At 64.2% G+C, this 22,154-nt stretch overlaps 1 protein-coding gene across 1 annotated transcript in view; it reads left to right on the top strand.

Annotated features, from left to right (window-relative positions):
- SND1 (staphylococcal nuclease and tudor domain containing 1) overlaps nucleotides 1–22,154 on the top strand; it is a 145,464-nt gene that overhangs the window by 51,428 nt on the left and 71,882 nt on the right. The window contains exon 12 of the mRNA XM_054188613.1: nucleotides 17,066–17,166. Coding sequence (XP_054044588.1) covers nucleotides 17,066–17,166 — 101 coding nt within the window. The remainder of the gene's footprint in view (nucleotides 1–17,065; nucleotides 17,167–22,154) is intronic.

Below are 22,154 nucleotides of genomic sequence, written 5' to 3'. Positions count from 1 at the left end.
CCCGTGTCACCAACCGTCCCCGAGGCCGGTGGCTGCTCTCTGCGTCCCCTGTGTCCCCATCACCGCATCCGGGTGGCATGGGTCACCATGCCGGGGAGGAGGATGAGGGTCCTGCCTTCCTCCTGGGCCTCCCAGCACCGTGCTGTGGTGTGGGGCGTCCATGAGCCCATCGGAGGGACGGGCGGGAGCCGCGGGATGGCAGTCGGCAGCAGGAGGAGGGGAGCGGGGACAGGAGCCGGCTGCCACCCTCCCCGAGCCCAAAGTGGCCGCTCAGGAGCCGGTGACCCCCAGAAACAAGAGCCAAAAGCCATCAGGCTGCGAGTGCCGCCCGCCTCCGTCTTTAAAGCTCGCCGTAACCTTGCAGCGCGCGCCGGGCTCCTGCCTTCGCCATTTCGGTAGCCTTGGGAGCCGGGCGCCCGCTTGCCTTTGATGTTGCCTCGTTTGCTTTATAAATATTTCCTTTGTCAGCTCCACGTTTTTCACTTCAGATTAATTTGATTGAGGAAAGCGATGAAAAAATCCTTTCCGTTAATGATCAAAACAGTCCCTGGAGGTTTGGCGGCGCGTCCTGATTTGAAATGACAGCCTTGCACGGGGTGGCTCGCCCTTGCCTTCTCGCGGCTCGCTGTCAGCATCAATCTTTGCGGCAAAATCCCTCTTTTCCCACCCCTTTTTTTAATATACTTTTAAAGCCCACCCCGGCGGGGAGCTAGCGACTTCGGAGAGCTGTCTGCTCGCGGGGAGATCAAACGGGGTGGGCTGGCACCGACGCGCAGCGCTGCCGGCGGCACCGGCACGGCTCCGGCTCCGGCTGTGTTTGCAGGGGTGCCTCGGGGAGCCCTGCCTGCCCCGGGGAGCCCTGCCCATTTTGGGGACCTCTGCCTGTTTTAGGGACCCCCGCCTGCCCTGGGGACCCCTGCCTGTTTTAGGGACCCTGGCCCGTTTTGGGGACCTCTGCTCATTCTGGGGACCCCTGCCTGCCCCTGGGTGCCCTACCTGTTTTGGGGGTCCCTGCCTGTCTTGGGGTGCCCGTGTCCATTTTGGGGACCCCTGCCTGCCTCAGGGAGCCCTGCCTGACCTGGGGGGCCCTGCCTATTTTGGGGTGCCCTGCCTGTTTTGGGAACCCCTGCCTGTCCTGGGAACCCCTGCCTGCTGCAGGGGTCCCTGCCTGTTTTGGGGAGCCCTGGCTGTCCTTGGGACCCATGCCCACCCCGGGGTTGCCCTGCCTGCGCCGGGGACCCCTGCCTATTTTAGGGACTCCTGCCTGCCCTGGGGTGCACTGCCCGTTTTGGGGATCCCTGCCTGCCCTGGGGACCCCTGCCCATTCTGGGGATCCCTGCCTGCCCCAGGGACCCCTGCCTGCCCCGGGGTGCTGTGCCCATTCTGGGCACCCATGCCCATTTTAGGGACCCCCCCCTGCCCTGGGGACCCCTGCTTGTTTTGGGGACCCGGAGTGCCCTGTCTGTTTTGGGGACCCCCTGCCTGTTTTGGGGAGCCCTGTCTGGCCCAGGGACCCCTGCTAGTTTTGGGTGCCCTGACCGCCCCGGGGTGCCTTGCCTGCCCCAGGGACCCCTGCCCGCCCTGGGGACCCCAGCATGTTCGGGGGGTCCCCTGCTCATTTTGGGGAGCCCTGCCTGTTTTGGGAGCCCTGCCTGACCCGGGGACCCCTGCCCATTTTGGGGAGCCCTGCCACCCTCTGGAGGGTGTCCCTTCCTGCAGAGCCCCGGGGCCGACGGATCTCCTGGATCCTTGGGAGATCTGGATCTCCAGGACCCTTGGGCAGGCAGAGCGGCGCCCACCGCTCCGGCCTCACCCTTGGCGTCCCCGTGGGCACCGGTGGTCCCTTGAGCTGCTGCCCCACCGCCCAAGCACCTTCTGGTCCCTTCTCCTCCCCTCTCCCGCGTGCGGAGATGGGTGATGGGTGCTGCCGTGTCCCCGAGGAGCCTGGATGTGGGGACCCAGTGCCCACCCCAGCCTGTCCCCTGGGTTTGGGGCTCCCCTGCCCGGCTCGGAGCCACCTCCTGCCTTTCCTCTGCCTGGGAAGAGCTGGCATGGCCGGACGGCGTGACAAGCCCCCGGAGGGATCGCCGCTGGCAGCCGCTGCGGCGGAGCGCGATCATCCCCTTCAAGATTGATGAATTGAATATTAGGAATAATTAGGCCAGGGTGAGTTTCTGGTTTCGCTGCCGGTGCTTCATCAGCTGCTTCCTCGGCCGCAAGCATCGCGTGTCTGCGCGGCTCGGCCCTGCCGTGTCCCCTGCCTGCTCCTGGCGCTGCCTGCCTGGCGCGGGGCTTGTCCCGGCGCCGCGGGGACCCTCCTCGTGGGTGATGTCCCGGTGTCGTGGGGACTCTCCTCATGGGTGATGTCCTTCCACTCTGGGGACCCTCCTTGTGGGTGATGTCCTTGCGCAGTGGTGATGTCCTTGCCTTGTGGGTGATGTCCCTGCACCATGGGGACCCTCCTCATGGGTGATGTCCTTCCACCCTGGGGACCCTCCTCATGGGTGATGTCCCTGCACAGCGGTGACCTTGCCTCGTGGATCCTGTCCCTGCATCATGGGGACCCTCCTCGTGGGTGATGTCCCTGCACCCTGGGGACCCTCCTTGTGGTTGATGTCCCTGCACAGTGGTGGTGTCCTTGCCTCATGGGTGATGTCCCTGCACCCTGGGGACCCTCCTTGTGGGTGATGTCCCTATGCCCTGGGGACTCTCCTCATGGGTGAGGGACTTGCACAACGATGATGTCCTTGCCTCGTGGGTGATGTCCTTCCACCCTAGGGACCCTCCTTGTGAGGGAAGTCTTTGCACAGCGGTGACCTTGCCTCATGGGTGCTCTCCCTGCATGGTGGGCATCCTCCTCAGGGCTGCTGTCCCTGCACCCTGGGGACCCTCCTGCTGGGTGTTGTCCTTGCACCGCGGTGACCTTGCCTCCTGGGTGCACGGTGGCAGCTCTGGAGGGCTGGTGTGACACTAGAGGGAGCTGCACTTTAGGAATTGCGGAGCTGGATGTACCCCCCCACATCCCACCCCGTCCCACCCCACCCCATCCCACCCCATCCCAAGGGAAGCGGGACCTGCTGCCGGCAGCCCGGCCACCCTCTGCCAGGGTGACCGCTCACACCCCCATAGCTGTCCCCTGCCCGCCATGGGGTAGCGCGGTCCCTTTGCCATCCCGGAGCAGGTTTGCTTTGGTCCCCGGACATGACACGGGGTTGGAACAAGCCACCCCTCTCGGGCAGGGACCTGCAAGGCTTTGCACACGCGTGTGCAAGATGCTGAGTGTGAGCTGGGAGCTGCTGGTGCACGGGCTCCGGGGGTGTCAGCAGCCCCAGCTGCCCTGGGCCGGGTGGCCGGGGCTCGGCCATCAACGGGAGGAGGGCAGCCCCTGCCCAGCCCCGGCTGCTCCGGTCCCGGCATGGGGTGGGATGCGTTTTGCCAGCAAGGACAAAAGTCCTTGGGCTGCAGAGAGATGCGTCCTCAGCTGCCCTCCTCTCCTCGTCCTGGTGCCTCCCGGTGCCTGTGCTCCGGCGGTGCCGCAGGCAGCGTGCCATCCGGTGACGGCGGGGTGCCATCCAGTGCGGGCAGCGTGCCATCCGTTGTGGGCAGGGTGCCGTCCGGTGTGGGCAATGTGCCCTCCGGTGCCGGCAGGGTGCCATCTGGTGCGGGCAGGTGCCATTCAGTGCGGACAGGGTGCCCTCCGGTGCAGGCAACATGCCGTCCGGTGTGGGCAGCGTTCCGTCCGGTGCGGGCAGCGTGCCATCCGGTGCGGACAGGGTGCCCTCCAGTGTGGGCAGGATGCCGTCCGGTGCAGGCAACGTGCCGTCCGGTGCGGGCAGGGTGCTGTGAAGGCAGCAGGGCCCGCGTTTGGGGTCAGACACCTCAAAAGCACCATCCTGGCACGATGGGATCCCATGATCCCCTCTCCGGTTTGGCGGTTGTCGCCGCCCCTCCCAGCTCCAGCCAATTAACGAAATGAATTGGGAATGAATAGATCTTGCTGCCGTGTTTTGCTGTCCGGGTGTGCCACGCTCCTGGCTGCGCGGCGTCTCCGGCGGGACATCCCTCCCGTTGCCGTGCCTGGCCGGGGACCCCTCACCGTGGCACCGTGCCCGACCCCGGCTCTGGGTGGGCAGCGCGAGCTGGGGGCAGCGGGATGGGCTTTGCCGCCGCTGATTTTGGGGGTGTTTGCGGGCATTTGAGGGGAGCAGGGGCTCGGGGACCCGGGGACGGCTGCGGTGCCGGATGGTATGTCCCACCTCCTGTCCATCCATCCTGCCGTCCCTAAGGACTTTCCAGCTCCAGCCACTTACTTCCATGAACCCCAGTTCATGGTCGGCAGAGCCTGAAACCCAGCCCGGCCCCATTTCTCCCATTTTCCACCTCCTTTTCTGCCTCCTTCCCTGGCTGCTCACCCCGTTCCCGGCTCTCCAGCCCCGCGGCAGGAACGCTGCATCCCCATAACATGCTGCGGCACAGAGCTGCCCACCGGAGCATGGCTTCCCCCCGGCCCCAGCGGGAGAAATAAACCGCTGCGATCCCTTCCAGAAATAATTCCCTCTGTCCTCCTTCTGGAGAAAGCACCGAGGGGAGAAGAGGGAGAAATAACCCTGCGGCAGCCCCTTCGCTTTCGGCTCGTGTGGCGCTTCTCACGTTGGGAGAGGAGCCGGGCTGCGGGAACCGCATCGGAATTCCCAGGGCGCCGGAGAGAGATGGAATATAATCTATTTTCCCTCTCGCCCTTCCATCAAAGCAGCGTCAAGTTTCTAAAGCTGCGATTTTTACGGCGCGTTGCTTCTCCCTTTAACAGGCCTGATTTGGTTTTCCTTTGACTCTTTTGCCGGTTTTCGCCGTGCCGGTGCCGGCTCCCTGTGCCGCCGCAGCATGTGCCCGCTGCCAGAGCCACTGCGGCTCCCGCGAGGGACCTGCGCCGTCCCGGCAGCCATGGAATGACCCGGCGCGGTGGAATTTGCCCAGTGGTGTGGGATGAGCCGGCTGCCGTGGCCGCCGGCGTTGGGCTGCTGTGCCCCGGTATGGATTTGTCTCCGGTGGTGGAATAAATCTCCGGTCGGGGCGGGGACGGTTCCCCCCGCACAGCCACTGCCCATCGATTTCGGCGCTGGGCATGCACCGCCGTTAAGCAGGTTTTTTTAATTATGCCATCGTGCAGGCAATTGAATTGAGTCTAAATGGGCGCTCTTGGCCCTTTCCTCTAATTAGCTGGGGAGGATTAATCACTCGCATGGAGGGAGATGGCACGAGATAACTCAGGGAAAAATATTCCCCGGGCGCGGAAGCGATGCGGTCCCTTGCTCGGCAGCTGGCGGGGGGGCGGCGGGCGGAGGGACGGCTTTCCCCGGGGTGCCCGAGGGGCTGCTGCCCCACAGATGTGGGTCTCTGCCACGCACTGGGGTCCTCACGTCCCGGGCACCTCCGCACCCATCCCCTCCATAAGGTGCCGGCGTTTGGTGCCGCCGAACTCTGGGGGCTGTGAGTTTGGGGGAGACCCAGAGGTCCCGATGAAGAGGGACGTGGTGCTCCCACGGCACAAGGACCAGCGGTGCCCAGTGTCCCCAGTGTGTGCCATAGCCAGCCCCTGGATTGGCACGAGGACTGGTGATGCCCGGCATCCCTGGCATGTGCCATAGCCAGCCCCTGGATTGGCACGAGGACTGGTGATGCCCGGCATCCCTGGCGTGTGCCATAGCCAGCCCCTGGATTGGCACGAGGACTGGTGATGCTCGGCATCCCTGGCGTGTGCCATAGCCAGCCCCTGGATTGGCATGAGGACCAGCGATGCCCAGTGTCCCCAATGTGTGCCGTAGCCAGTCCCTGGATTGGCACGAGGACTGGTGATGCCCGGCATCCCTGGCATGTGCCATAGCCAGCCCCTGGATTGGCATTGGGGTGGGATCGTGCCCGGATCGATGGGGAGGTCGATAACTGGAGCCTGACGCCGAGGGACGGGAGGAGGAACGTGTCTGAACTGTGGCCGTGCCTCCTCTTCCCCGCTCCCCGGGCCGAGGGTGGCCTTGCCCTCGCCCTCCGTCCCTGCGCCGCTTTATCTGCAAAGCTGCAGCTTATGTTCAATGCCCGGGGATCCGTTGGCGATGCAGCTCGGGGCCGGGGGGCTGGCAGCGAGCTGAGAACACTGCCAGAGCCGGCGAGCGCCAGCCCAGCCTGCCTGGCAAGCAGCAGCCGGGGGGTTTCCTGCTGTTTTCCGGAGCATCCGCCTGTGTCTGGTCGGATGCTCCCCGGGATGCTCCTTTTGGGGTTACCCAAAGCAGCATTCCTGGTGCCAACACCGCCGGCGGACCGGAGATCCGGCTGGGAAAAACAAGGGATGGGGTTTGACCGTGGGGAAAACATTTTCCCCTGGAACATCCTCCCTCTCCCCGGAGGAGGGAAGGCTTTTGCAGAGTTTGGCAGATTTTTGCAGCCTTTTGCAGGTTTTTGCAGCCTTCTGCGTGTTTTTACACCGATGGGCGATTTTCGCCGCGTGTTACTGGCAGCCTGCAAACTCGGGAGAGCTGGTGGCACGGCACGGCACGGCACGGCACGGCATGGCACGGCACGGTGGCAGCTGGTCAGGGTGCAGTTGGGGAGGTTTTTGGCAGGTCCCACTTTCAGCATCCCGGCACGGCCGGGAGGGATGGGGACGGCGTGTGTGAATTTGGGGAGGATTTTGCTCTTCTGGAGAAGCGGCTGCTCCCCCAGTGCCGAACTGGGGAGGGATCTTCTCCCGCCTGCGTTCCGCTTGGAATAAGCAGCGCGTGCAGATGCGAGCGGGAGGGGAGAAGTCAGCTCCGGGCGCTGCAGCGGCCTGAAATGGCTCCCTGACAGCAGGGGAGGGTGAAGAGAGCAAAAACGGGATTGTTCCCGGTGTAATGACCAGAAATTCAGGGTTGTTTCCTCCCCGCGCATCTATTTTTCCTCCTCCCGACGCTTCCTCGGATGACTCTGCCGGCCGCTTCCATTGCCAGGCTGCAGCCCTGAGTTTTTCACATTTTCTGGCAGAAAAAGGTCCCGGCAAGGTCAGTCCCAGCCCGGGGCTGCTGGCGTGGCTCGGCTCGGCCGCTCGGGGCTCGGTGGCCCCCGCTGCTGCCGGGGCCGGCGGGGAGGAGGGAGCGCAGAGCCCCCACGGCTGCTGCAGGCTCCGCTTTCGGCAGCGGCCGGGGGGGCTCCGCAGGCTCAGCTCGCTTTGCAGCCCCCATCCCACATCCCGGGCTCGTTCCTCGGAGGGGCCGCGATGGGGAGGGGGGTTAAGGAAAAGCTTGGCAAAGCTGAACACAAATTATGCAGGCTCCTGCTTGCCGTTCCCAGCAAAGCACCCTTCCTGCGGCGGGATGGGCGGTGACACCGGCGCCACGGCCCTTGGGAAGGAAACTCCCCATCCAGAGGGAAAACGTGATGCTGGAACTTTCCCCGGGGGTCCGGCTGTCCCCGCAGAGGCGCCTGCGCCCCCTCACCCCACCGGGATTCACAGCCCCGCTCACCATCGCAGCCGCTCTGAGAGGCCCCAAACGTGGCATCTCGTTGGTGTCCCACCACGGCACGGAGGAAGCGTTGGTCCTGCTGGGATCTGTTGGGATGGGACGAGCCTCGGGACGCTCCGGTTGTGGCTCAGGACCTGCCGAGCGGTGCTGGTGAGGAAGGGTCGGGCTGCAAGCGAGTGATCGGCCCCGGCTCCTGGGGTCACAGAGCATCCAGGCGTGGAGGACCCGCTGCCCGACCCCGTCCTCCCTCCCTGCTTTGTTTGAGCTCTTAGAATCATAGAATCACAGAGTGGTTTGGGTGGAAAGGGACGTTAAAGACCATCTAGTTCCAACCCCCCTGCCCTGGGCAGCGACACCTCCCACCAGCCCAGGTTGCTCCAAGCCCCGTCCAACCTGGCCTTGAACCCCTCCAGGGATGGGGCAGCCACAGCTTCTCTGGGCACCCTGGCCCAGGGGCTCACCCCCCTCACAGCAAAGGATTTCTTCCCAATATCTCATCCCAATCTCCCCTCTTCCAGTGGAAAACCCTTCCCCCTTGTCCTATCGCTACATGCCCTTGTAAAATGTCCCTCCCCAGCTTTCTCCAGTTTTCTTCTGATCTGTCCCCATTCAGGCGTCACAGAGGTGATGCTGCACAGGTGTCACGGGGGGACTTGTCGCTGGGCTCCTGGAAGTTCAGGCTTGAGGGTCTGAATGCAAAGCAGACTCCCCTCCTCCGTGGTGTGGACATTTCTTCATTTTAAAGATGAATATCTTGCTTCGCTTGCCGCAGATGCCGTTGCCGCGCTGCCCCGTGGTGTCCCGCACCGCGGCACCGGGGGGGTGCCAGGCTGGGACGTGTGCGTCCCAGGCGCGTCCCCTCCCGTGGAGATGGGGGGGCTGCAGCTCTGCTCGACCCTCGGGGACCCCACGTCAGCATCCGTGGGGCAGGGGGGATCCGCTGCGGGTCGGTGCCGAGGACGCTTTCCCACCCCACGGGGATGAGAGCAGCCGGGTCTGCGCCGTCCGAGCTGCAAATGGGTTTAATTCCTGGGTGGCATCAGCCACGTCCCAGCTGCCCCCGGTCTTGTCCCCAGGGAGGGGAGAGGAGGAATAAAATAGACCAAAATGGGGGCTGTGGGACCGTCCCGGCTCCCTCCAGCTGTGTTATGAGTGGGATGGGCACCATCCCGCGGCGGAGCGTCCCCCGGCGGGGTGCCATGGATGCCCTCCCCAGGCTGGAGCTGCAGCGGGAGCCTGTGCCCTCCCCGGGGTCTGCAGGTCCCCTCCAGCCTGGAGCCACTCTCTGTCCCCACAGAGGCGAGGGGGCTCGTCCCTCCGGGGGCAGGGGGCGGGGGGAACAGGGCAGAGGTGGGGGCAAGGATGGGTGCGGGGCTGCGTGGGCATCACCCGCGTTTTGGTGCCTGCAGGTTGGAGGGGGCTGGGGTGGGCTCCGTGCCGTGCCGGTGGCATCCCTTCCTGCTCCAGGGGGGCTCGGAGGGGACCGTCCCCTCTGGGGGGGGGTGACATGGGACGCAGCAGGGAGGAGGGGGCCAGGCTGTGCCGGGCGGGCGCAGGGTGGGTGCATATGGCAGGGGTGGGTGGCAGACCAGACTTGCTCTGCTATAATTACTGTCTGAAACGCCTGCGCATCTCCCAGCCCTTCTTCGTCACAAACTCGCGGGGGCTATTTTTACCTCCCCTGCGAGCTCGTGCCCCGTGTCAGGGCCGTGAAGGGGAGCTGGTCCCCCCCTTTCCTGCCTCTGAGGCCGGGAGGATGCTCCCAAAGACCCGCCTGCGAGCCAGGGACCACGTCTGGGGACCACATCGTCGGGACCGTGATGGTGGGGACCACATGCCAGAGACCGTGTGCTGGGGACCACATCGTTGGGACCACGATGGTGGGGACCCCATGCCAGAGACCGTGTGCTGCGGGCGAGATCATTAGGACAGTGATGCTGGGGACAATGTGCCAGGGACAACATGCCAGGGACCACGTGCTGGGGACAACATCATTGTGACCATGATGCTGGGGACCACATGCCAGAGGCCATGTGCTGGTGACCACGTTGTTGGAACCATGATGCTGGGGACCAGCTCGTTGGGACCATGATGCTGGGGACAATGTGCCAGGGGCCATGTGCTGGGGACCACATCGTTGGGACCATGATAGTGGGGACCACATGCCAGAGACCGTGAGCTGGGGACCGCATCATTAGGACTGTGGTGCTGGGGACAGTGTGCCAGGGACCACATGCTGGGCACAGCTTGCTCGTGATCACGTGCTGGGGACCACATTGTTGGGACCATGACACTGGGGACCACACACCAGGGGCCACGTGCTGGCGACCACATCATTGGAACCATGATGTTGGGGACAGTGTGCCAGTGACCATGTAGTGGGGACCACGTCATTGGGACCACGATGGTGGGGACCACATGCCGGAGACCATCTGCTGGGGGCCAGATTGTTAGGACCGTGATGCTGGGGACCGTGTGCCAGGGGCCATGTGCTGGGGACCACATTGTTGCGACCATGTGGTGGGGACCACTTTGTTGGGACCATGATGTTGGGGACAGTGTGCCAGGGACCGTGTGCTGGGGACCACGTGCTGGGGACCACATCGTTGGGACCATGATGTTGGGGACAGTGTGCCAGGGACCATGTGCTGGGGACCACATCGTCGGGACCATGATGCTGGGGACAATGTCCCCCCATCCTGGGGACCAAGCACTGGGGACAGTATGCCAGGGACCACACGCTGAGGGCCACATCACAGAGACCACATGCTGGTGACCACACTCTGGGGACTATGTACCAGTCGCCACGTGCCGGGGATGCAGCGCACGGTGCCCTGGGCACTGTTCCTCCTCCTCCTCTTCCTCCTCCTCCTCCTCCTGCCGCGGGTGTGAGCGCGGGTTTTTGGCAGCGGTGGCCCTGCGTTTCCCAGGGGCCGTGTCCTCCCTCGCATGAGAGACAGTGGCGAGGCACAGGGCTCGTGGGGACAGGGACAGGGACACGGCTCGCCATCCCTGGCTCGGCCACCCTTTCCCCTGCCCCACGCCAGGGTGCCGGACACCTCGGTGATGGGCGAGGAGGGGCTTGGCAGGTCCAACGCAGCCCCGGGTGTCAGCGGGGGAGCCGGGGCGGGTGACATTGAGCGCGTTGGCTGCACAAAGGCATGTGAGTCTCTGTAGTGCCATTCTTCTCGGGGCTGGATCTCCTCCAGGGAGGAGAGAGCTGGCGGAGTGATTTAATTCACACTGACTGCAGCTGACCTTGGAAACCCGCCGATAGATGGCTGCGATCGATGCTGGCCGGCGCCGGGAGGCAGCGAGAGCCCGCCGCGGGTCCCATGGGTGCAGGAGGGATGGGGGGATCGGGCACCGATCGGCCAGGCACCCCGTGTCCCACCCCGCGGACGGCCACCCCCTGCCCTCCCGGCCCCTCAGCAGTGCTGGCAGCCACGGGGAGCTGGGCACGGCGCTCTCTGCGCCCGGGAACCGCTTTGCTTTTTATACCCCCACGAAATACTGACCGAGCTGCGGGTCCGTGGGGTGGCAGCGACGGCCGCTTGCGTGCGTGTGCCCAGTGTCACCGGACCCTGGCTCACGGCCAGCCGTGTGGGACCCTGGTGGCTCTGCGGTGGGGTGCCCTGGGGCGATTTCCAGCAGATTTGGGTCCCGGCGGGTGGCGGATGGGTGAAGCCGGGCTCAGCGCGGGGACGGCACAGCTCCATGGGGTGCAGCTCCATGGGACAGAGCTCCGTGGGGCACAGCTCCATGGGGCGGCTGCAGGAGCCCGTAGCGGAGCCCCGGAGCTGGGCGCTGCTGCTCTCAGTGTCCCCTGATGCTTCTGGGCTGGGGGAGTGGGGGTCTCACGGCTAAAAGCGGCCAGGGGGGCCTGGGCTGGGGCGAGCAGCTCCCCCGGCTTGGGTGTACGGCTGCGGGAGGTGGCCGAGCCGGGGCTGGGGGTGCAGGAGGTGCCCAAAACGGGGCCGGGGGTGCGGGGGGTACAGGGGGTGCCCAAGCCAGGGCTAGGGGTGCAGGAGGTGCCTGAGCTGGGGCTGGGGGTGCAGGAGGTGCAGGGGGTGCCCAAGCCGGGGCTGGGGGTGCAAGAGTGCCCAAGATGGGGTTGGGGGTGCAGGAGGTGCCTGAACTGGGGCTGGGGGTGTAGGGGGTGGCTGAGACGGGGCTGGGGGTGCCAAAGACAGGGCTGGAGGTGCAGGATGTGCCTGAGTTGCGGCTGGGGGTGCAGGAGGTGCCCAAAACAGGGCTGAGGGTTCAGGAAGTGCCCGAGCAGGGGGTGCAGAAGGTGCCCAAAATGGGGCTCAGGGTGCGAGAGGTGCCCAAGCCGGGGCTGGGGGTGCAGGAGGTGCCCAAGCTGGGGGTGCAGGAAATGCCCAAAACGGGGCTCAGGGTGCGAGAGGTGCCCAAGCCGGGGCTGGGGGTGCAGGAGGTGCCCAACCTAGGGGTGCAGGAAATGCCCAAAATGGGGCTCAGGGTGAGAGAGGTGCCCAAGCCGGGGCTGGGGGTGCAGGAGGTGCCCAAGCTGGGGGTGCAGGAAATGCCCAAAATGGGGCTTAGGGTGCGAGAGGTGCCCAAGCCGGGGCTGGGGGTGCAGGAGGTGCCCAAGCTGGGGGTGCAGGAAATGCCCAAAATGGGGCTCAGGGTGCGAGAGGTGCCCAAGCCGGGGCTGGGGGTGCAGGAGGTGCAGGGGGTGCCCGAGCTGGGTCTGCGGATACTCTCGGGAGTTGATTTTCCGCTGGTGAAAACAGCACGCTCGAGGTGAGCGTTGTCGCTCCAAGCATAAGCGTGGGGGAACGGCGGCGCCGCTGCGTGCGCCGGGCCACCCTCCCGGGCGAACCTGCTGCGAAATACCCCCGGGAGCGGAGCCGGGGGGAGAAACCTGCTCCCTGCGAGCTGGGATGGCGCCGCGCTCCCTGCACGTCCCTTCTCTGCCCAGGGCCAGCGCACGAAGCTGCTGCCGGTGGGCGCTGGGGACGGTGGGCACGGCAGGGACGTCCCTTTTCTTGCTGGGGCCCGAGGAGCAGGAATCGAAACGTGGACTTTCCTGCCTGTTTGCTGCCTTTCGTCGCTCCCAGCGGGCAGCTGTGGAGGGGACTCTTTGGGGGCAGCTCTGCCCCAGGGGCTGCAGGGCATTAATTAGCAGGGGAGGGACAGAGGTGCTAATGAAGGGAAGGTTTTAATTCCTGGTTTGCAGCCGGCTCCCAGAGTTCCGTTTGGGTCCTTCGATCCCGTACTGGTGTCCCTGTGCCCAGGGGCTCGGTCAGAGTGCTGTGGGTGCTTTCATGGCACCTTCCATCTCGGGAGCACCCTGGGAGGTGGGGAAATCACCGAATCACCGAATCACAGACTGGTTTGGGTGGGAAGGGATGTTAAAGACCATCTAGTTCCAACTCCCTTGCCCTGGGCAGGAACACCTCCCACCAGCCCAGGTTGCTCCAAGCCCCGTCCAACCTGGCCTTGAACCCCTCCAGGGATGGGGCAGCCACAGCTTCTCTGGGCACCCTGGCCCAGGGGCTCACCCCCCTCACAGCAAAGGATTTCTTCCCAATATCTCATCCCAATCTCCCCTCTTCCAGTGTAAAACCCTTCCCCCTCGTCCCGTGGCTCCCCTCCCTGAGCCAGAGTCCCTCCCCATCTTTCCTGGAGCCCCTTTAGGGACTGGAAGGGGCTGGAAGGTCTCCCCGGCGCCTTCTCTTCTCCAGGCTGTGGCTGGAGCTCAGCACCCCGTGGGGACAGGAGTGTCGGAGGCTGAGCCCAAGTCTTGGCATGACCGGATGCCCCTGTCATCGCTGGTGGCTCCTTGGAGGTGCCAACAACGAGGTGCCAGCTCTGGAAGCGCCCACTCCACCCTGCAGCCCCTGGGCGCCAGGGCGTGTGGCCAGTGCCGTGCCGTGCCGTGCCGTGCCGTGCCGTGCCACACCGCCGTGCCATTGTACATCACCGTGCCGTGTCACGCCACCGTGCCATGCCGTGCCGCGCCATGGCCGTGGGTCTTGTTGAGTGGGTCTATGGGTCCGGTTCCTGCCAGCCCTCCCCTGGTGTCCCCAGCCCTGGCGGGACACACACCTCATGTTTGCTGTCACTGCTGGGGCTGAGCTGCTGGGGAAGGTGGGGACATCACATCCCGGCCTCCCGCAGTCCCGCTCAGCCCGAGGCGGTGGCAGCGGGGACACTTTGGAGCCCTTTCACGCTGAATCCGTAGGATGCTCCGAAGCTGCTTGTTCCCGCCCCGAGGGAGGGAGTTTTGCTTTTGCGACTCCTCAGAGGCAGCAGCGCTGGCATCACATAGGGGTGGGGAGGTGGGGGTTGGATGGGGACACGCCATCTTTGTCACCGCAACGAGCCGCAGCTGCATCGGTGCGGGGGGGACAACGCAACGGACGCAGCGTCACGCCGTGCAACGCAGCCCTTTGCGGGGCAACGCGCAACCCGGTGCGATGCGGCGTGGTGCGACGCTCTGCGACGCCGCGCAGCACGAGGCACAGCCTCCCCGCTGCCGGGGGGCTCGTCCCCTGCCCATGATGTCCCCCCTGCATGACGATGGGGTGACCCAAACCCCAGCTATGGGCTCACACGTGCCCCGTCCCCGCTTTGGCTGTGGGCGACCTCCCCCCAGCCCGCGCCGGCTTTTTCCCCATCCCTTTTACCAAATTCCAGGCAAGGTGTTTCCCAAGCGGAGCCAGATGACATTTCCAAAAGCCCCGCAGTAGCTTGAATTCTCCTGACCTGCCTCTCGCAGTAATCGTTGTCTTTTTTTCCCCTACAGTTGTTGTGACAATAGTTTGGCTGGGAGGAATCGCTTTAACCTCGCCCCTTAATTGGCTCTTTCCTGCCGGGGCCCCCTCTTCAGCTGCTGCAAACCTTGATTAGCTCGGCCGTGCGAGGGAGCGAGCTGACGGCGGGGGGTTTTGCCGGCAATCCTACCTTTTTTGCATTTTTATGCTCATTTAGAAAGCCGGAAGAGCTTTAAAGGGTGGTTTTTGTTTTTTTTTTGGATGCTCCATCGCGCCGCCGAGCCGGATGCCCGCCTGGCTCCCTGTGGCTCAAGGTACCGGTGGTGGCGCACCTGGAAAAAGGCTGTAGTGCCTAAATCCAACGCCACGGCTGGGCTGGGGTGATGGGGGGCAGCAGCAGGACTTCCTCGTGTCCCCCCCCGTGTCCCCCCGTGTCCCCCCGCCTCAGCCTCCTCCGGCTGAAGAGCCGGTGAACGAGTGAGGGAAGGGCTTTTCTGGGGGAACCAAGGGGTGGGATTGGGTGGGATTGGCGTCGAAACGGGGGGGTGCGGATGTGGGAATGCCCTGGGTGTTCGTCGGGGTTTAATGGTTTAACCCCAGGCAGCAACTGGGACCAGGCGGGCGCCTGCTGGCTCGCTCACCCCCCCACAAGTAGGGTAGGGAGAAAAGGAGGGGGAAAAAACCTCGTGGGTTGAGATAAAGACAGTTTAGCAGAACTGTAACGGAAGAGAAAATAATAATAATAATAGTAATAGTAAGTAGTAGTAGTAATAGTAGTAGTAACAAGAGAAAATAGTAGTAATGATGATGATGATGATGATGATTTGATGACGATGATGATTCGATGATGATGATGATAATAGTAATGGTAAAAGAATACACAGAATGAGTGATACGATGCCATCTCTCACCACCCGGCGATGGGTTGCCCATCCCATCCCAACAGCAATCGCGGATTCCTCCCCCCACCCCCGGCGGCCATGCCCCGTTGATACACTGAGGATGTGCCTGTGGTAGGGAATGTTCCTGTGGGCAGCTTGTCCTGCCTGCGCTCCCTCTCGGCTTCTGCGGGAAGCTGGAAAAGTCCTTGACTAATGTAAACATTACTTAGCAACAACGGAAACAATGTGCTATCAGCATTGTTCTACTAAATTCACAACGCAGCAGCTACTAGAAAGAAAATTAACTCAATCCCGGCTGAAACCAGGGCGGTGTTTGAGCACTCGGGCTTTGGTTCTGGTCTCTTCCCCGGTGGGTTTGGGTGGCATCGCAGGACACGGCTTTTCCAGCCCTCCTGCCCCACGCCTGCTGGGACAAAGCCCGTGCTGCTGCAGTGGGCACGAGCCTCCCGTGACCTTCGCTGGCCTGGTCACCGAGCCCTGCTCATGGGGACGAGAGAGTTTGGGGGGGCAGATATGGCAGCACGACACCCTGGTCCAGTCTGAGGGTCCAGCTGGGCCTCGAAGGCCAGGTGCAGGATGGAAATGCTGGTTGCTGGTAGTGGGCTCTGGGGTGTGATCCCTGGGAGCTACTGGGGGTGATGGCCAAGAGGGGCTGGGGTGTGATGGCCAAGAGGTGCTGGGGGGGGAGATGACCAAGAGGTGCTGTAGGGTTGATGGCCAAGAGGTGCTGGGGGATGATGGCCAAAAGGTGTTGGGAGTTGGTGGCCAAGAGGTGCTGGGGGATGGTGGCCAAGAGGTGCTGGGGCATGATGGCCAAGAAGTGCTGGGAGTTGATGGTCAAGAGGGGCTGGTGGCCAAGATATGCTGGAGGGTTGATGGCCAAGTGGTGCTGGGGGATGATGGCCAGAAGGTGCTGGGAGTTGATGGCCAAGAGGTGCTGGGAGCGTGATGGCCAAGAGGTGCTGAGGGGGATGATGGCCAAGAGGTGTTGGTGGGTGATGGCCAAGAGGTGCTGGGGGATGATGGCCAAGAGGTGCTGAGGGAGACAATGGCCAAGAGGTGGTGGGGGGTGATGACCAGGGGCTTCAGTGCCAGGAACCTGAGCCACGATCCCACCCATGAGCATCTCTTGCACCCGCTGGCTTGTCTGGAGCCCTGGTGCAGCAGGAGATGCAGTCATTCAGCAGAAGCTGCCCCCCAGGGTGGACCCCCACTGGTTGTTGTGCACAAATGCCTGTCTGGGGGAGGGTGGGAGTGATGGTGGTGCTTGTCCCCGGCACAGCTGAGTGCTCTCAGGCGATGGGAGGCGAGCAGCGGTGGTGGTGGCGCGGGCGCAGCGCACCCGGGGACGGCGCAGCTCGGCGCTGGGTGCACGGCCGGGTTTCCAGGGCACCCCGGGGCTTCTCCCTGCCTCGCCAAAGCGTTTTGCAAACAGGCCTCGGCGTCCCGCTCGGCGCGGTGCCGGCGACACTGATGCCAGCTGACAGCTCTGGCTTCGCAGGGAGCTGCGCTTTCATCTACCTGCAGCTCCAGGCGAGCTCTCCTTCCAGAGGCCAAAACGCAATTACCCGTAAACCAGGAGGCACCAGGGCTGCCCGTGTGCTCGGGATCCCTGCCGCGGCTCTCCGGCACGCCGAGAGCTTCACAAGCGCATCGGGGCGCTGCCGGCGAGCGCCAGTGCCCGTGCCAGGAACCCGGGCTGGCAACTTGTCCTCCCTGGGAGGCTCCTGGTTTAACGTGCCCGGCCCTGGCTCACACGCCGGTGTGTCAGATGTTGCTTCGCTGGCAGCACCGTCGGTGCCAAACCTGGCTGGCAAACGGCTCCTTTACCTGGGCACGGGGAGGTGTTGGGGCTGGCGGGGTTGTGGGGCCGGGGGAGGAGGGGGATGCGCAGGGACTGACCCCCCCGCCCGTCTGTCTCGCTCAGGTGAACGTGACGGTGGACTACATCCGACCGGCCAGCAGCGCCACCGAGACCGTGCCCGCCTTCTCCGAGCGCACGTGCGCCACCGTCTCCATCGGAGGAATGTAAGTGCGGCCCCGGGGAACCGGGCGCAGCGCAACGAGGCTTCGCGGGGCTCTGCCGTGGGGACACCGGGGACGGGGTGGCTCGTCCTCGCCGTGGGGCCGGATGGCGGGAGCCTCCTGCCCCGCTCTGCCGGGGGTCCCGCAGACCTGCCGCCCCCAGCTCTGGCAGTTCGGGGGTCCCCCGTGAGCCGGGTGACACGGGGAGCAGCGTGGCCGGCGGGTGGCTTTGGAGGAACCGTCTCTCCCTGCTGGATGTCCCCGGGGTGCAGCGGGGGGAGCTCTGCCCGAGCAGCCCCCCCCTCACCATCCCTGTCCCCACTTTCCATGCCCGGGGCAGATTCGGTGGCTTTCCCCCGGGACACTGGGACGCTGTGCTCCTCCGGCACGGCTCTACGGAGAGCTCGTGCCAGCGAGGCGTGCATCAGGATGGCAGCAGCTCCGGGAGCCGCGTAGGGATGATTTGTCATAGGCCGTTTGCTTGCCTTTTTTTTTTTTTTTTTTTTGCCTTGTAGCAGCTATTTTGGAAAGCGACCAAAGTGCTGCAGCGTTGCGCTTTCCTCCCCCTTAATCCAAGGTCTGGGAAAGCTGCGGAGCATCGCGCTGCATGGGGAGACGTGGCTCCGTGCCGCCTGGGAAGCAGAAAGGTCCCTGTCACCTCCCCCGCGCCCCCCCCAGCTCCGGTCTAATTAAAGCACTCGTGGAGTGCCCTTCGGTGATGCTTATCTCACGAGTGGGTTTAATTTCCACTCCAGTGGCAAAGGACAGCCAGCCCTACCCGTGCCGGGATGCTGCTCCCGGGATGAAACTGCGGCAGTGGGACCCTAAAGGGCTTTCCCGGATGGAGATGCCGGGTGCAGGGGAGCCCAGCGGAGCTTTAAACCCCCTTGGTTTATTCAGCGGTGCTTTAACCGCCTCCCCGGGGAGCCGATTCTCCAGCCGAGTGTGTCTCGCTGGGTTTTTGGGAGGGACGGCCCAGCTGTTGTGTTTTTGGGGCTGTTTGTAGGAAGATGAGGTCCTGGGGTATTGGCGGTGCACAAGGTGGGGAGTGTGCAGCGCAAAACCCACCGGCCTCTCCCCGTGCCTGGCGGCCGCAGTGCTCCCAGCCCCGGGATGCTCCCGGCACGGCGGTGGGGCAGGATTTCCCCTCTCAGGAGCATCTCGCCGAGCGCTGCCGCCTGCTCTTGGCATCTCCAGCTGCAAATTGCTTTCAAACAGCTCCCGAGTCGCATCCCATCCCTCTTGCGGGAGGAAACCTGACGTGAATTTGCAGGGCCACTGCTCGCCTTGACTTCATTGCCGTAATCGGGCGGCAGCCGAGCGAGCCGAGCGCTGGGATCTCGCGCTGGAGTGTCTCTGCGGTGTGCAAGCCTCCGGGGCGCGGTGTGGGGCAGCCCCTTTGCTCCCGGCTGCCCGCGGCCCCCCAGTGAAGGCGTGGGCGTAACAGAGCAGGGTCTGTGCCATGCATCCAACGCCGCACCGGGGACGGAGCCGGGAAAGAAAGCCTGGCTTGTCCGCCTGGCATCTGGGCTGGGCTGTGCCTGCTTGGCAGGCTGAGCACGCCGCGGGCAGCCCGGGCAGAGCGCTAACCCCCTTCTGGAGCCTTCGGGGCCCTGGTTCCTGCCCGTTGTGGCTCTCAGTGCGGGCAGAGGGTGGTCCTGCAGCCCCCTGCCCGCGCTGGCAGCAGGGTGGGCAAGGGGGAGCCCGGCCAGCCATCGGCTGCACCCCTGGGGTGGCCCCTCTCCCTCCCCGAGCGTGGCAGGAGGATAATGCCCACCCTCGGCAGTGGGCAGAGGAGGACGGTCACCCACCCGCAGCGTCCCCTCTCCTCGGGGTGCTGGGTGGGTTTCTGGGGGGCAGCAGAGCGGCTTCTCCTGCCTGGCTTGCAGGCAGCCCCTGCTTCCAGCTCAGAGCACCATGAACTTGAGCTGGAGCACAAACCCAGCTTCACCTGCCCGTACCCCTGCCTGCATCCCTGCCCGTATCCCTGCCTGCATCCCTGCTCATATTCCTGCCTGCATCCCTGCTTGCATCCCTGCTCATATCCCTGCCTGCATCCCTGCCTGCATCCCTGCCCGTATCCCTGTCTGTATCCCTGCTCATATCCCTGCTTGCATCCCTGCCCGTATCCCTGCCTGCATCCCTGCTTGCATCCCTGCTTGCATCCCTGCTCATATCCCTGCCCGTATCCCTGCCTGCATCCCTGCTTGCATCCCTGCTCATATCCCTGCCCGTATCCCTGCCTGCATCCCTGCTCATATTCCTGCCTGCATCCCTGCTTGCATCCCTGCTCATATCCCTGCCCGTATCCCTGCCTGCATCCCTGCTTGCATCCCTGCTCATATCCCTGCTCATATCCCTGCCTGCATCCCTGCCTGCATCCCTGCTCATATCCCTGCCTGTATCCCTACCCACATCCCTGCTCATATCCCTGCCTGTATCCCTACCCATATCCCTGTCTGTGTCCCAGCCCATATCGCTGCCTGTATCCCTGCCCGTATCCCTGCCTGTATCCCGTACCCCTGCCTGTATCCCTGCCCAATCCCCAGCTGCGGTGCCTGGCTCAGTGTCCTCTCTGGGTCCATCGCGCTTCTCCCTCCCAGCTCCCCGGGGTTTTTCAGCTTGATCCCTGTCTGGGGAATGCTGGTGCCGCTGCCTGGGGGGGCTCTGCCCAATTCCCGCATGGCACAACCCTCCCCATCCCGCTCTGCCCGGCGCCTGGTGCACCCTGTGCCTTGTCAGCATCTACCGCCGCTGCCGGCACTGCTGCTCCCGGCTCGTGTTTTCCTGCTGAGCACAGGTAAGGTCAGAGGTTTGTGCTCGGCTGTCACAACAAAGCTGTGCTGACACGGGAAACAGGGCGCAGGGGCCGCGGCTGGCGGAGAAGGCAGCTGCCGGGACATCGGGGGCCCCGCGGGCACCTCCCGTGCCGGTCTGGGCTCACAGGGACAGCGCATCCCACCACGGGCACCGTTGGGAGGCACCCGCAAAGTGGTGGCAGAGGGACCCGGGGACGATGGGGCAGGTCTGCCGTGACCCGCGGGAGTGGGTGCATGTGAGGGCTCTGGCTTCACACCAGCCTTTGCTCTTTGGGAACCCTGTGGCATCCCGCAGCATCCCATGGCATCCTGCGGCATCCTGCAGCATCCCGCAGCATCCCACATCATCTTACAGCATCCTGCAGCATCCCGTGGCATCCTGTAGCATCCCACAGCATCCCAGGTCATCCCACAGCATCCCATAGCATCCCACAGCATCCCATGGCATCCCGTAGCATCCTGCAGCATCCCATAGCATCCCATAGCATCCTGCAGCATCCCATATAGGATCCTGCAGCATCCCACAGCATCCTGCAGCATCCCATGCCATTCCACAGCATCCCACAGTATCCCCTGGCATCCTACAGCATCTCGTAGCTTCCCTTAGCATCCTGCAGCATCCCATAGCATCCTACAACATCCCCTAACATCCTGCAGCATCTCATATAGGATCCTGCAGCATCCCACAGCTTCCCTTAGCATCCCTTAGCATCCCGCAGCATCCCACAGCATCCCATGGCATCCCACAGCATCCTACAGCATCCCACAGCTTCCCTTAGCATCCTGCAGCATCCCACAGCATCCTGCAGCATCCCACAGCTTCCCTTAGCATCCCGCAGCATCCCATAGCATCCTGCAGCATCCCATAACATCCCATAACATCCTGCAGCATCCCATGTATATGATCCTGCAGCATCCCACAGCATCCCGCAGCATCCCATAGCATCCTGCAGCATCCCATATAGGATCCTGCAGCATCCCACAGCATCCCACAGTATCCCATAGCATCCTGCAGCATCCCACAGCATCCTGCAGTATCCCATGCCATCCCACAGCATCCCCTGGCATCCTACAGCATCCCGTAGCTTCCCTTAGCATCCTGCAGCATCCCGCAGCATCCCGCAGCATCCCATAGCATCCTGCAGCATCCCATATAGGATCCTGCAGCATCCCACAGCATCCCATAGCATCCCACAGCATCCCCTGGCATCCTGCAGCTTCCTGTAGCATCCCGCAGCATCCCACAGCATCCCATAACATCCTGCAGCATCCCATATAGGATCCTGCAGCATCCCACAGCATCCCGCAGTGTCCTATGCCATCCCACAGCATCCCACAACATCCCCTGGCATCCTGCAGCATCCCACAGCTTCCCTTAGCATCCTACAACATCCCATAACATCCTGCAGCATCCCATATAGGATCCTGCAGCATCCCGCAGCATCCCACAACATCCCATAACATCCTGCAGCATCCCATATATATGATCCTGCAGCATCCCACAGCATCCCGCAGCACCCTGCAGCACCCCATAGCATCCCATAGCATCCTGCAGGATCCCATATAGGATAATGCAGCATCCTGCAGCATCCCACAGGACCCCATCCCATCCCACAGCGTCCTGCAGGATCCCATCCCATCCCAGAGCATCCCCAGGCATCCGGCAGCATCCGGCAGCCGGCGAGCAGCGGGCAGGGCGGGTGCTGGCTGTGGGCTGGGCTGGATGCCCCGGGGTGCCCGGCCGTGGGGCTTGGTGCTCCCAGGAGGCTGCCGAGAGCCCGGCTCCCTCCCGGGGACCGCGCTGGGAAGCAGGAAGGGGATGGTGTCCCCGGCCCGCCAGCGAGGCTGTCACCGGGGGACAGGGGCAGGCGCCCCGTCAGCAGCCTCCCGTCGCCGGGCCATTGCCCATCAGGTTGGGCTACGGGCAGGGAGGTGGGGGCCAGCGTGGCTCCCGAGGCAGGGCCGGTGGCTGCTGGCAGCCGTGAGGCGTCCTGCGCCCTCCTGTCCCCGCGCTAAAGCAGACGGTGGGGATGCGCCGGCTCTCCCGTGGCTTGGGGACATCCCTCGGGGTGGCCCCGGACCCCCTTTGCTGGTTCGCCACCGCGTGGCAAGTGGGGCGAGGGGTCCCTCACCGAGAGCCCTCCTGTGGGGGGTTCTGGGGGGCTGGATCCG

This window comes from Rissa tridactyla, chromosome 1 (genome assembly GCF_028500815.1).
Source record: "Rissa tridactyla isolate bRisTri1 chromosome 1, bRisTri1.patW.cur.20221130, whole genome shotgun sequence".
In the NCBI taxonomy this organism is placed as follows: domain Eukaryota; kingdom Metazoa; phylum Chordata; class Aves; order Charadriiformes; family Laridae; genus Rissa; species Rissa tridactyla.
This window is presented reverse-complemented; position numbering and strand designations above follow the sequence as displayed.